The 12,360-nt window shown below is 47.3% G+C and overlaps 1 protein-coding gene across 2 annotated transcripts in view; it reads right to left on the reverse strand.

The window, feature by feature from the left end:
* Positions 1–283: 283 nt before the first annotated feature.
* IL1R2 (interleukin 1 receptor type 2) overlaps positions 284–12,360 on the reverse strand; it is a 36,239-nt gene continuing 24,162 nt past the window's right edge. For both annotated transcript variants that reach the window (XM_068976958.1, XM_068976967.1), the window contains exons 6-9: positions 10,065–10,127; positions 6,504–6,639; positions 4,874–5,016; positions 284–944 (exon numbers count right to left, since the gene is read on the reverse strand). In XM_068976958.1, the coding sequence (XP_068833059.1) occupies positions 763–944; positions 4,874–5,016; positions 6,504–6,639; positions 10,065–10,127 (524 nt within the window). In that variant the 3' untranslated portion in view covers positions 284–762. The remainder of the gene's footprint in view (positions 945–4,873; positions 5,017–6,503; positions 6,640–10,064; positions 10,128–12,360) is intronic.

The following is a 12,360-nucleotide window of genomic DNA, read 5'->3' on the forward strand; positions in this document are numbered from 1 at the left end:
AGAGTCGGACACAACTGAGCTACTGAACTGAACTATAAGGGCCTTTGGGAAGATCACATTTGAACAAAGATTTGAATAGGTAAAGGAATGAGTCATGCCAATTTTCCTGCAATTTGATTTTTAAATTTAACTCATTAACTTAGCAGGAATTTATTTTTGATATATTATATAAAAGAGGCTGCGATTTTTTTTACCACAGTGTGTATGAATCATCTCAGCACTCTTCCTCTTTATTTTCAGAAGTTTAATTATGAAAGCTAAATCCATTTCTCCATTCACTGGTATGTTATGTATTTTTCAGACCATCTATTTGAAATTACCATTTTCTGGATCATCCTTTTAAAAAGCATTTACCAATTCTTGAGAGTTCTTCCTCTTTAGTATTTCTAAATCATCCTGTCCAGTATCAAGATAAAATTCCACCTTTCCAAAAGGAAAACCATGCCTTCACTATTTTTGTATCTAGAACATCTGCCATAGAGCATAGTCAACATAGAACTTTTAACACGTTTTTATGAAATGAATAAATGAATTTCAAAATTCATTTTGATGTTTTCAACTCTTATTCAAAGAGCGCCTCACACCCACCCACACGCACACTGGTTCCCATGATCTGGTTTCACAGTAAACATTATGTGGACATTTCAGTCTTTCACTACAAACCCACTATAAACACAGTCTTTGGTAAATAACTGAGGAAAAGAACAGCATCCTTCAAAAAGCTGAGCCGCTTCCGTTGGAAAGGACGTGGTTTGATTTGAACTATTTTATTTCCTTTATTTTACTCGGATAGGATTGCGAGTCTGGATGGCCAGTCTTTAACTCCATCAAACCATAGGCTTTTCCAGTTCTGCGTTTATACCGTCTGTGCATCCATATGCCCCCCAGAACCAAGACGATGAGGGACAGGGGGGCAAGCATGATCTCCCAGGAGAACGTGGCAGCTGTAGGAAGAACAGAGACACACGAGAGGTGAACAAGCGCCTGTGGCCAAACAGGACACTGCCGTGCACTCTACAGAGAAGGAAACGGCATTTGATTCTTCTAACAGCTATGCCCTGATTTTCAGAAAGTATGTCCCTTACACCCGGATCAAGGGTATTTGAGAACGATATTGGTGGCATTATGGAAACAGGAAGGTAAAACAGGAATTTCCTGGCAATCCAGTGGTTCACTAGAAAAGCCCCTGAAGCTGGGAGAGACTGAAGGCAAAAGGAGAAGGGGATGGCAGACGATGAGTTGGTTGCATGGCATCACCGACTCAATGGACATGAGTTTGAGCAAACTCTGGAAGATGGTAGAGGACAGGGAAGCCTGGCGTGCTGCAGCCCATGAGGTCACCAAGAGTCAGACATGACTCAGTGACTGAACAACCAGTGGTTAAGACTCCAAGCTTCCAGCGTAGGGGGCACGGGTTTGATCCCTAGTTGGGAAAGATCCCATGTGCCCCACAGTGAGTAAAGAAATAAATAACGACAACAAAGTCAGGTAGAACAAATATCCACCAGAGAGAAGCAGTGTGGATTTCGGCGGGGGGCGGGGCATGGGCCAAGGTCTAATTTTGTTCCACCTGCTGGACTGTTTGCAATGAGGGGTCTATCAAGGTCTTTGCGGGCTAACTGTGATGTGGCCAGGGTATAACATGTCCTTTTCCAGGGAGCCTGGGTGTTAGGAGGAGTCAGTAAAGTAACAAAGGAAAAGAAAAATTTGGAATAAAGGAGCTTTAGGTGTCAAGATTATTGCCTGGATCCAGCTATTTGTAATTCTGCTCCTTTGCAGCTCTGTGTTACGAAAATATAGGAAGCAAGTGTTGATTAAAAGTTAACAAGTGGTGCAGGAGAGGGATAAACTGGGAGGTTGGAATTGGCATACACACACTATATAAAATAGATAATTAACGAGGACATACTGTACGGCACAGGGAACTCTACTCAATACTCTGTAATAACCTATACAGGAAAAGAATCCAAAAAAAGAAGAGATACATGTATACGTATAACTGAATCACTTCGCTGTACACCTAAAACTAATACAACATCATAAACCAACTATACTGCAAAACATAATAAAAATTAAATTTTAGAAAGTTAACAAGGATATTTTAACACTTTAAAATGGTGACTGTTATGGTATGTGAATAATATCTCAATAAAATAAATATAAAAGCACAAAAAAAGAGTAGAGCTGGAATTAGAGGTGCAGCTCAGATGTAGAGAACAAACGTATGGATACCAAGAGGGAACAGTAGGGACAGGGGATGGACTGGGAAGTTGGGACTGACATGTACACACTATTGATACTGTGTATAAAACTCATGATGAATGAGAATCTACTGTCTAGCACAGGAAACTCAGCTCAGTGTTCCGTGGTGAGCTAAATGGGAAGAAACTCCAAAAACGAGGAGATAAATGTTAACATACAGCTGATTCACTTTGCTGTACAGCAGAAATTAATGCGCTGTAAAGCAACTACGCTCCAATAAAAACTGATGAAAAGGTTAACAAGTATATTACTTGTTAGATTCACAAAAGAGGCTCTGATTATTGATCACACATGGAGGAGGAAGCCAGAATTCTACATTTCTAAGCTACTATTTATCCTACTCTGTGCAGATTTGGGGGAAAAAAACACATTCTCAGGCAATTTCTCCAGATGATTCTTGCATCTTAAAATACCACAAGCCGAGTGAAGCTTTCATTTTTGGAGCAATTATTGGGAGGCACCTCTGAGTCCTGGTGGAAGCTTTCAGCTGTGAGCTCTGTGCCCAGTCATAGCTGACCCAGCGAAGGACATGCAAGGTCAGGGCTCACGTCCTAGAAATGTGAGCAGGTTCCCAGCCTCAGGACCAGACACGCCACGGCTTCCTCTGGGTTACTACTCTGCAGCCTGGCAGTGGAGCCTCCACTTCTAAATCTATACCACCACCAGCTCGTTCATGGAGAAATGATCTGAGACATCAGCCCTTGCTTGTGTCCTCCGCCAATGGTTCTCAAAATACAGCATGAACAGAGCTTGCTAAATGTCAGTCTTTGGCATCCGCCTGAGAAAATTTCACTAGGTAGGTCTGGGGGTGAACCCAGGAATCTGCATTGTCAACCAGTGGCTCAAGCGGGGCATGCTGGTGGGTGGAGAGCAGGGTTGCAGAGAAGCTACACTGTGTGGTCATTCCTGCCCTGAGGCTCATCCAGATCCTCAACTGCGCAGTAAAAGCTTGCCTGATGTTTCATGTTAAGGAATTTAGCGCTTCTCTCTGTAGGGCCTCCCTGGAGACTCAGAGGTTAAAGCGTCTGCCTCCAATGCAGAAGACCCAGGTTCAATCCCTGGGTCGGGAAGATGCCCTGGAGAAGGGAATGGCAACCCACTCCAGTATTCTTGCCTGGAGAATCCCACGGACGGAGAAGCCTGGTGGGCTACAGTCCACGGGGTCGCAAAGAGTCAGACACGACTGAGCGACTTCACTTTCTGTATGGGAAGATGCAAGGGTCTGGGCTAACTAAAATCTATCCTTTCCTATACATGGCAGCTTTCTGGGGGCAGTATCTGGTGGTTTTTCACACCCTCCCCCTACCCACCCCCAGCTCCTCCACGGTCACTGCAGGAAGTGGGTGCAGCCTGGTGGGGGCCCGGATCATAGGTATTGTTCTTTCTGGGTGCCCTCCAGAAATAACTCTCAACTTAAAAAAAAAAAAAAAAACAAAAAACTTGTCCGCAGCTGTGTCCTCTGCAGACACCCAAATGTAGGGGGGCTTGTGTTTATTGATTGTGCTGGTGAAGTCAGGGTAAGGTCCCCAGTGGGCATCACTTTGTCTCTTCCTTTCTTGTCCTTCGAGCAGCTGACAGACTACATCACTCACACCTCCCTTTCCTGCTCAGCACTCAAACACTGAGAAGAAATCGATCTTTCAAAATGATTTTTTTTTTAAATTTTGAAAGTTGCTCAGTTGTGTCCGACTCTTTGCAACGCCATGGACTATACAGTCCATGGAATTCTCCAGGCCAGAATACAGGAGTGGGTAGCCTTTCCCTACCCCAGGGGATCTTCCCAACCCAGGGATCAAACCCAGGTCTCCCACGTTCCCGGAGGATTCTTTACCAGCTGAGCCACATCAAAAGGATAGATCGGATTTTTCCTTTCTCCTTGTCTCAGTGTTCTTCCACGAGCAGTGAGCTGACCTAGCTACAGTCTTCACTTTATTTCCTGATGTTGCTGTTAGTCACTCAGTTGTGTCCGATTCCTTGTGACTCCATGGACTATAGCCCGCCAGGCTCCTCTGTCCATGGGATTTTCCAGGCAAGAATACTGGAGAGGGCTGCCATTCCCTTCTCCAGGGGATCTGTCCAACCCAAGGATCAAACCCCTTTCTCCTGCATCACAGGCAGATTCTTTACCACTAAGCAAGCAGAGAAGCCCTATTTCCTGGTGACTGATGGCTTTAACCCTAAAGCCACCTGAGCTCTGGGTACCTCCCAATCCCCAGCCCTGGGAGGATGAAGTTTCTCAACCTCAGGATGAAAAACCTCCCACACACCTCGAGGGGTCAGGGAAGCACACTGGCCCTGCTGATCCAGCAGAACCACAGGAGACACATGGTTTGGTTTTGTTTTTTAATCTATCACAGAACCATTTTGTCTTTTATCCAAAAAATCAGCTTCATCTTTAAATTTTCATTTGAGTATAATCTCCCAAAGCCAGCCTCCACCCTACCAAAAACATTCACCAATACAGAGAGATGTGTTTTCTGAGCTCCACTAATGGAAAACTCACAGACTCACCTAAGTAACCACCTGATGAATCAGGACGTTTGTTTCACATCCACGGATCACCCAACACTTGTCTTTCCCTTTCATGGCCCCACCCCCGCAAAATCCATACCTTCTTTGACCATGGTACGAAGCGTCTGGGAACTCATTGTGTTACGGACAACACATCTAAAATCCGTGTGCAAATCCTCTCTTCTGACAGGATCAAAAATCAGTGGCACTTCAATGTAGTTCTCATTGTTTTCTGAGTATGCCCTGAGTAAGAAAACAGAGCTCAACATCCACAGCCAAACGCCGGCTTGGCTTTTCAATACACACACCTACACATCCTCAGAGCTCCACTGGACTTAAACGGATGGCACGATTTACCACGTTAGGGCCACTTGGCATTACAGTCGTTATGTGCTTGGGAGACTTTCTAAGCCTGTTCCTAAAGGTAAGAATAACTCTCAAGCTGCTGGTCGCTGGGATAGGATGCTTGTGACAGTGCGAACTTACAGAAGCCAGCTTCTTTGGATAAACAGGTAGGCTCTTGATGAACAATGAACCATTGGTGGGAACAGAAATGTCTAGTCTGGGGAAATTGGACTGTATGACCAACCAATCATTTGCATATTGAAGGGAGGGAGAGAGTGCCAGGAATCCCATCCTCCTCTGCGTCTGCTCTCATCACCATTCACCGCCAGCTCTCACTCTGGAAGTTCAAGTTCAGAACCAAGGGCAGCAGACGCGGGGCAGGGCTCTAGTCAACATCACTGCCACTTGTAATGTTACAGGCATCCAAAGATGCTTCACATTATTTATTAGTACAAATAAAAATACCGTGGCTGTGGATCCACTAGGACTATTTTTGTTTTTCATCTGTGGGGGGAAAATAGGCTCCTTTAGGTAATGGATAGCATGAGCAAGCTGACATATGGCATGTGAGTCCTGCCCAAACTTCTTGCAATGAGGATCCACGAGCAAAGGGCCATGCTAACCACATCTAATTTTCTATCCACTAAACTGCATCTAGAAAGTACTTGTTGGATAGATCTTTCCAAAAAGACAAGAATTTGGCAAGCAAAAATTCAGGCAAATTCAGAGTACCGACACTACAATTTTAAAAATCCTTTATGATCTGGAACATGGAAGGGTCTGCCTTCCTCACACAAAAATGGTTCCCATCTAGGCCTGACTGTTCTGCGTTCAGAGTGAGAAAACGTTTTCCAGAGATGAAGGCTTATGAGAACAGAATCCTCACTTTCTTTCATCGCATCCTTCCTTAGAGACTGTGGTAGCCCACCGTTCCCTGAGAAACAGGTGGGGCTCAGATCCTGCCGCTACATCTCAGGGTCTCTTTAAGGGCTGTGAAAATGTTGGACTCCCAGGTTGCCAAGTCAGGAATGGACACATCTTAGCTCAAAGTATTTGTTTGAAAACTGTAACACTCGAGAAAAAAAGGTTTAATTAAACAACCAGAAGAGGCGACACCAACCAAGTATTAGGCTGCTACTCAACTCATAGTGTTCCAAGCCTTGATTCTCAGGAGCAGTTGGCGATTCTTAGCAAAACTCAATGTCAAAGATGCTAAAAATCCAACAGATTAGAATAAAAAATATATATGGGTTTGTACTGTGGTGTGTGTGTGTATGTCATATAGGATGGGTTGGCTAGGACACTGTCTGTACAAGGAAGTGACGTCTGCAGAGGGTCACAACAGCTATGCCCAGCGGACAAGGAAGATCCATCCCATCACTTACTGGCGCTCCCCCTCGGTCACGCGGCCCCCGTGGTAGGCGTCCTCTATGCGGGTGTTGTTGGCCGTCCACCACAGCAGAGTGGTGGTGTGTATGCCAGCTCCCAGAAACACCTTACATGGGATTGTCAGCCTTGACCCTGTGACAGCAAGACACAGTGCATCAGATGTCAGAACCCAGCGGGCGGACAGGGGTCACGTCAGAGCATCTGAGCAGTGGGCCTTTCCACTTCTTCTCACCACATTATTATTTTTTCTTAGAAGGAATGTTAGTTCCCTTAAGCTTTCACCTCGAGCGTCAGTATTCACTAAGCATCTCCAGCTCCTTCCTCATGGTAGATGGAAAGCCAGAGGCAAACAGCTTCCCAAGGCCCCTGGGCTCCTACAGAGCATTCTGAAGTCCCAGGCCACCTTCCTCCACAATTCATTCTTGCTGCCTCCAAAACTCCAGATGGGAGTGTGGATTCTCTCTGCCCACTGCTGGTCTCGGCTCTGTTTGCCCAGGGAGCTCTCCACCCAGGTTGTGTTCATCTAGGATTAACCCTTTCAAAAGTCACTGTGTTTACCATTCATGGTCCAAAAGGATGCATGCACCTCAGTGTTCACTGCAGCACCATTTATAATAGCCAGGACATGGGAGCAACCTAACTGTCCACAGAGGAATGGGTAAAGAAAATGTGGTGCATATATACGAGGGAACGTTGTGTGTGTGTGTGTGTGTGTGTGTGTGTGTGTGTGTGCGTTAGTCACTCCGTCGTGTCTGACTCTTTGCGACCCTACATGTTCACCAGGCTCCTCTGTTCATGGGACTCTCTAGGCAAGAATATTAGAGTGGGTTTCCATTCCCTTCTCCAGGGTAACCTTCCTGACCCAGGGATTGAATCTGCATTGCAGGCAGATTCTTTACCATCCAAGCCACCAGGGAAGCCCAAAGAAGACGTGGCGCGTATATACGATGGAATATTACTAAGCAGATAAAAGAACAAAACAACGCCATTTGCAGCAACGTGGAAAGACCTAGAAACTGTCATGCGGAGTGAGGTGAGTCAGACAGAGAAGGAGAAATATGACATCCCTTACATGTGGAATCTAAAAAGAAATGATACAGACGAACTCACAATACACAAACAGGCTCAGAGACTTGGAGATGGAACTTACGGTTGCCTGCAGGGAAGAAGCGGGGGAAAGGATAGTTAAGGAGTTGGGGATGAACGTACACACTGTGTTATTTAAAATGGGTGAAACAAGGGCCTGCTGTAGAGCCCAGGGAGCTCTGCTCAATGTCATGTGGCAGCCTGCATGGGCGGAGGGGAGTTTGGGGGAGAATGGATAAATGTTCACCTGAAACTATCACAACATTGTTAATTGACTATGAAAGTGAAAGTGAAGCCGCTCAGTTGTGTCCGACTCTTTGCGACCCCACGGACTGTAGCCCACCAGGCTCCTCTGTCCACGGGATTTTCCAGCCAATAGTACTGAAGTGGATTGCCATTTCCTTCTCCAGGGGATCTTCCCAACCAGGGATTGAACCCGGGTTTCCCACGTTGTAGACAGACGCTTTACCTTCTGAGCCACCAGGGAAGTCCCCTAATTGACTATACCCCAATACAAAATAAAAACTTCTTTCAAAAGAAAAAGCCACTGTCTTTCACATGAGGAGTGCCTTCTACAGTTGTGCGATGTGATAGTCCTGAGTCCCTTGCCTCAATCACTGTCTTTTTTTTTTAGTCACCAAAGTTGGGAACAAAAGAAGAAATCCTGCCCATGCATGTCTTTCTCGAGAGATGGGCCTCCGTGGGGCATGGGCTTTAACCCCGCGGCCCCACTTCAGGCTCAGAAAGCCTGCTTTTGTTCTTCCTGGACACCCCTCTGACCTTAAAAGATTTCTCAGGCAGAAGCAGCCCATTCAATTCAGCCACAAGGGACTCTGCCTGGCACATCCATGCGTGCAAAGCAACGGGGTAGGAGGCACAGTTTTGTGGGCTCAGGAACACGGAGGAGCCGGGGTCAGCACTGACCTGGGTCCCCACCTCCCCAGGCTTCCAGAAGGCTCTTTTGAGAGCCCAGATAGCCTCGGGAGCTGCAACTCAGGTGTCAGGCCACAACCCCAGCATCTGCAAGAGCCCCCTAGGCTCCATGGTCAACAGTTAAAGTTTAAAATATAGGTGCTAGTTGCTCAGTTGTGTCCAACTCTGCAACCCCAGACATTGTAGCCCACCAGGCTCTCCCATCCATGGGCTTCTCCAGGCAAGAGCACTGGAGAATACCGTTTGAGCCACCAGGGGAGCCTCAAGAATACTGGCGTGGGTAGTCATTCCCTTCTCCAGGGCATCTTCCCAACCCAGGGATCAAACCCAGGTCTCCTGCATTGCAGGCAGATTCTTTACCATCTGAGCCACCGGGGAAGCCCTTAAAATATGAGCCTAAGGCCAAACAGAAGAGATAGGTAGGCGGATGGATGGAAGGAAGGAAGGATGGATGGATGGAAGGATGGATGGAAGGGTGGATGGAAGGATGGATGGATGGATGGATGGATGGACGGATGGATGGAAGGATGGATGGACGGATGGATGGATGGATGGATGGATGGATGGATGGATGGATGGATGGATGGACGGATGGATGGATGGACAGATGGATGGAAGGATGGATGGATGGATGGATGGATGGATGGATGGAAGGATGGATGGATGGATAAATGATTGGTGGGTCAATGGACATATGATTGATAGATGGATAGACAGAACTCTGCAGCCAGGGTTTAATAAATGAGCATAAGACCTAAAAAATGATTATATAAAAACAAACACACACACAAGGTACCGGCCTCACAGACACACAGGCCTGAGTCTGAACCCCAGCCAGACTCAACTGAGACTTTTTGACAGACACTGAGCCAATGACCCTTTTCTTCTGGGAAATGGGAGAAATATGACCATCCCACACGGTTGATGTTGGCATTGAAAGACATCTTATTAGACAGCGTTTGATAAGAAAGTGTGTGCTGGCCAGAACAATGAAAGCGTGAAAAACGAAAACCTCTGACAAGCATTACCTCCCTTGACCCACTGACCTGATAGTAAGCGACAAGAAATTGTCTCCAGGGAGCCAGCGACAAGAAACTGTCTCCAGGGAGCCAGCAGGGCAGTCTGAGCCTTGGGCGTAATGCTAGCATTAGCCACATGTTGGTGAAGTGAATTATTAATATTTTAAATACACCTCAGGTGCTGCCTGGGACATCATGCCATCAATTATTCCTTTCCTGTAGTTAACAATGGCCACAGAATGTTCTGATTTTTTACATGGAGTTTTTTTTGTAGGTAGAGTTTTCAAGAAGTTAAATATGCATACTTCCAAACAATGCCATTTCTATAAACATTTGACAAAGAAAAATGTTCCCTCACACTTGTTAATTCTTGCTGGGGTAACAACATTGGTTATTTCTTGCAGGGAGGGTCTCCACCCGAGACGTGCATCCCTTAGGGCAGGCACAGTGAGTGACATAGGGGTCCCGGGGCCCCAGGTTTGAGATTGCAGGCACCCCCATGGATCACACGGTTCTTACCCAGCGAGGCTGAGATGGTCTGGTGTGGAGAGATGATCACAGGAATGGTCTCCTCCTCTCGTTCTGAGAAAGCAGGAGGAAAGGAGATTCAATGAGGAAGCGCTTCATTGCGAGCTGAGGGTCAGGGTCTATTGTTTAGCTAATTAGCTAAATTCTCTTTTGCAGCAGAGCCAGACATTGTGAGACTCGCTTTTGTCTGGCAAAGGAAACTGGCTAGCCACGAAATTGAGGCTCTTTGGCCAACGCTTTTCCCAGAAGAGAGATTACTGGAAGAAGCCGCAGTGAAACACACATTCCTCTCGCAGATGTCCTATGCTCTGTGATAACAATTAACCATTCCACTCCCCGGCTTCCTGAATGAACCCTTAACAAGAATGTTCTCGATGTCCACGGGACGGGCGTTACTTCAAAGGCTCCTCACCCTAAAGTAGCCCCCTCCACACCTGCCACAGAGTCCTGGAGTCACTTGTGAAAAATAAAAAAGGCACAGGACATCCAGAACCACCTGTTTGTGATGCTAACCCGCGTGTGTGTGCGAAGTCGCTTCAGTTGTGTCAGATTTTGTGCGACTCTATGGACTGTAGCCCACCAGGCTCCTCTGTCCATGGAATTTTCCAGGCGAGAATACTGGAGTGGGTTGCCATGCCCTCCTCCAGGGGCTCTTCCCGACCCTGGGATCAAGCCTGAGACTCCTGCATTGGCAGGCGGGTGCCACTGGGAATGGCCACCTGGGGAACCTGCTAACCCCACACTGAGAGAGAAACAAGGTAACCCAGCTTGGCCACCTGGGCTTGTAATTGAGGAAATTGACTCTTTGTGGAGGAATCAGAGCCCAGCTCCCCAAGAGGCAGTTCTCCCAGCAGCTTGAAGAAACTGGGCATCTCAACTGGGGCAGAAAGGCCAGCAAAGGGTGGATGAAGGGCTGCCCACGTCCACCACGGCTCCATCCTCATGTCTTCCACTAAAGAGCATCTGAAACCCTAATGGGATAAGCTTTAGGCAGCATCCCAGGTGAGCCCAGGGAGCAGCCGGCTTCTCCAGTGACTGAGATCATGAGCCTGCGCCTCCCTCCAAGGTCATAGGGGCTGCTTCAGGGAGGCAGAGAGGGGAGAAAGATGCCCCTAGAACGAGATACATCTGTGGGTCGAAAGTCCAGGGCATGTCAGGATCACCTGGGAGCTTATTAAATATGGGCTGCTCACTGTTTCTTGTTGAGTATGTCTGGGAGGAGGCCTGAGTCTGCGTGTCTGATGAGTACCCAAGTGATGCTGCAGCTGGCGGAGGACCACCCTTGAAAGCGGCTGAGACACAGTGTGGGCCTCAGGACACAGGATAATAGGTAGGTTGGCGCCCCCTCGTGTTCCTGTGCAGTATCACATGAACAGGACAACGGTGGAGGGGGTCAGGATTCTAGGGGATCCCTTCTGCAGGGGAGCAAGGGGCTGATGTGATTGAATCCTCACCAGACAGAGAGATTTCCGTTCATGGAAGACTCGATTTTCCCTGTAATAAGACTGAATCTCTGTATTCTCTGGGAGAAAAAAGTCTTTTCCCTTTGTAGACTAATTATATGCCTGAACATAGTTTCAAAGCTCTCTGAAATGTCCGTGTGTGAGTGTGTGTGTGTCTGCTCACTTGCTCGGTCATGCCCAACTCTTTGCAACCCCATGGACTGTAGCCTGCCAGGCTCCTCTGTCCATGGGATTCTCCAGGCAAGAGTACTGGAGTAAGTTGCCAGTCCCTCCTCCAAGGGATCTTCCTGACCCAGGGATCGAACTCTTATCATGTGCATCTCCTGCACTGGCAGGCGGATTCTTTACCACTAGTGCCACCTGGGAAGCCCTGAAAAGACCCTGATTGTGCAGTTATTCAGTGTATAAAATTAAGAGAAGCACCATACTGTCCAGAGCAGGGGCCAGGACTTCACCGCCTGTGTGCCTCGTGCACCAAGCTTGATGCCCAGCACGTAGGAGGCGTGGAAGAAACAGTGACCAAACCTGAAATGCTAATTGGTACTGTTCACACATTATTTTCAGGTAGATCTCATGTAAACCAATGCGTGCCCTTGCTATTTTAAATCCTGGTTTCAAGAGCCACGAGACACACTTGTGTGTTAGTCGCTCAGCTTTCTCAGCCGTGCCCGACTCTTTGCGACACCCTGGGCTGTAGCCCACCAGGCTCTTCTGTCCATGGAATTCTCCAGGCAAGAATACTGGAGTGGCTTGTCATTTCCAAATCCAGGGGATGTCCACAACCCAGGGATTGAACCTGGGTCTCCTGCACTGCAGGAAGATTG

This window comes from Capricornis sumatraensis, chromosome 1 (genome assembly GCF_032405125.1).
Source record: "Capricornis sumatraensis isolate serow.1 chromosome 1, serow.2, whole genome shotgun sequence".
In the NCBI taxonomy this organism is placed as follows: domain Eukaryota; kingdom Metazoa; phylum Chordata; class Mammalia; order Artiodactyla; family Bovidae; genus Capricornis; species Capricornis sumatraensis.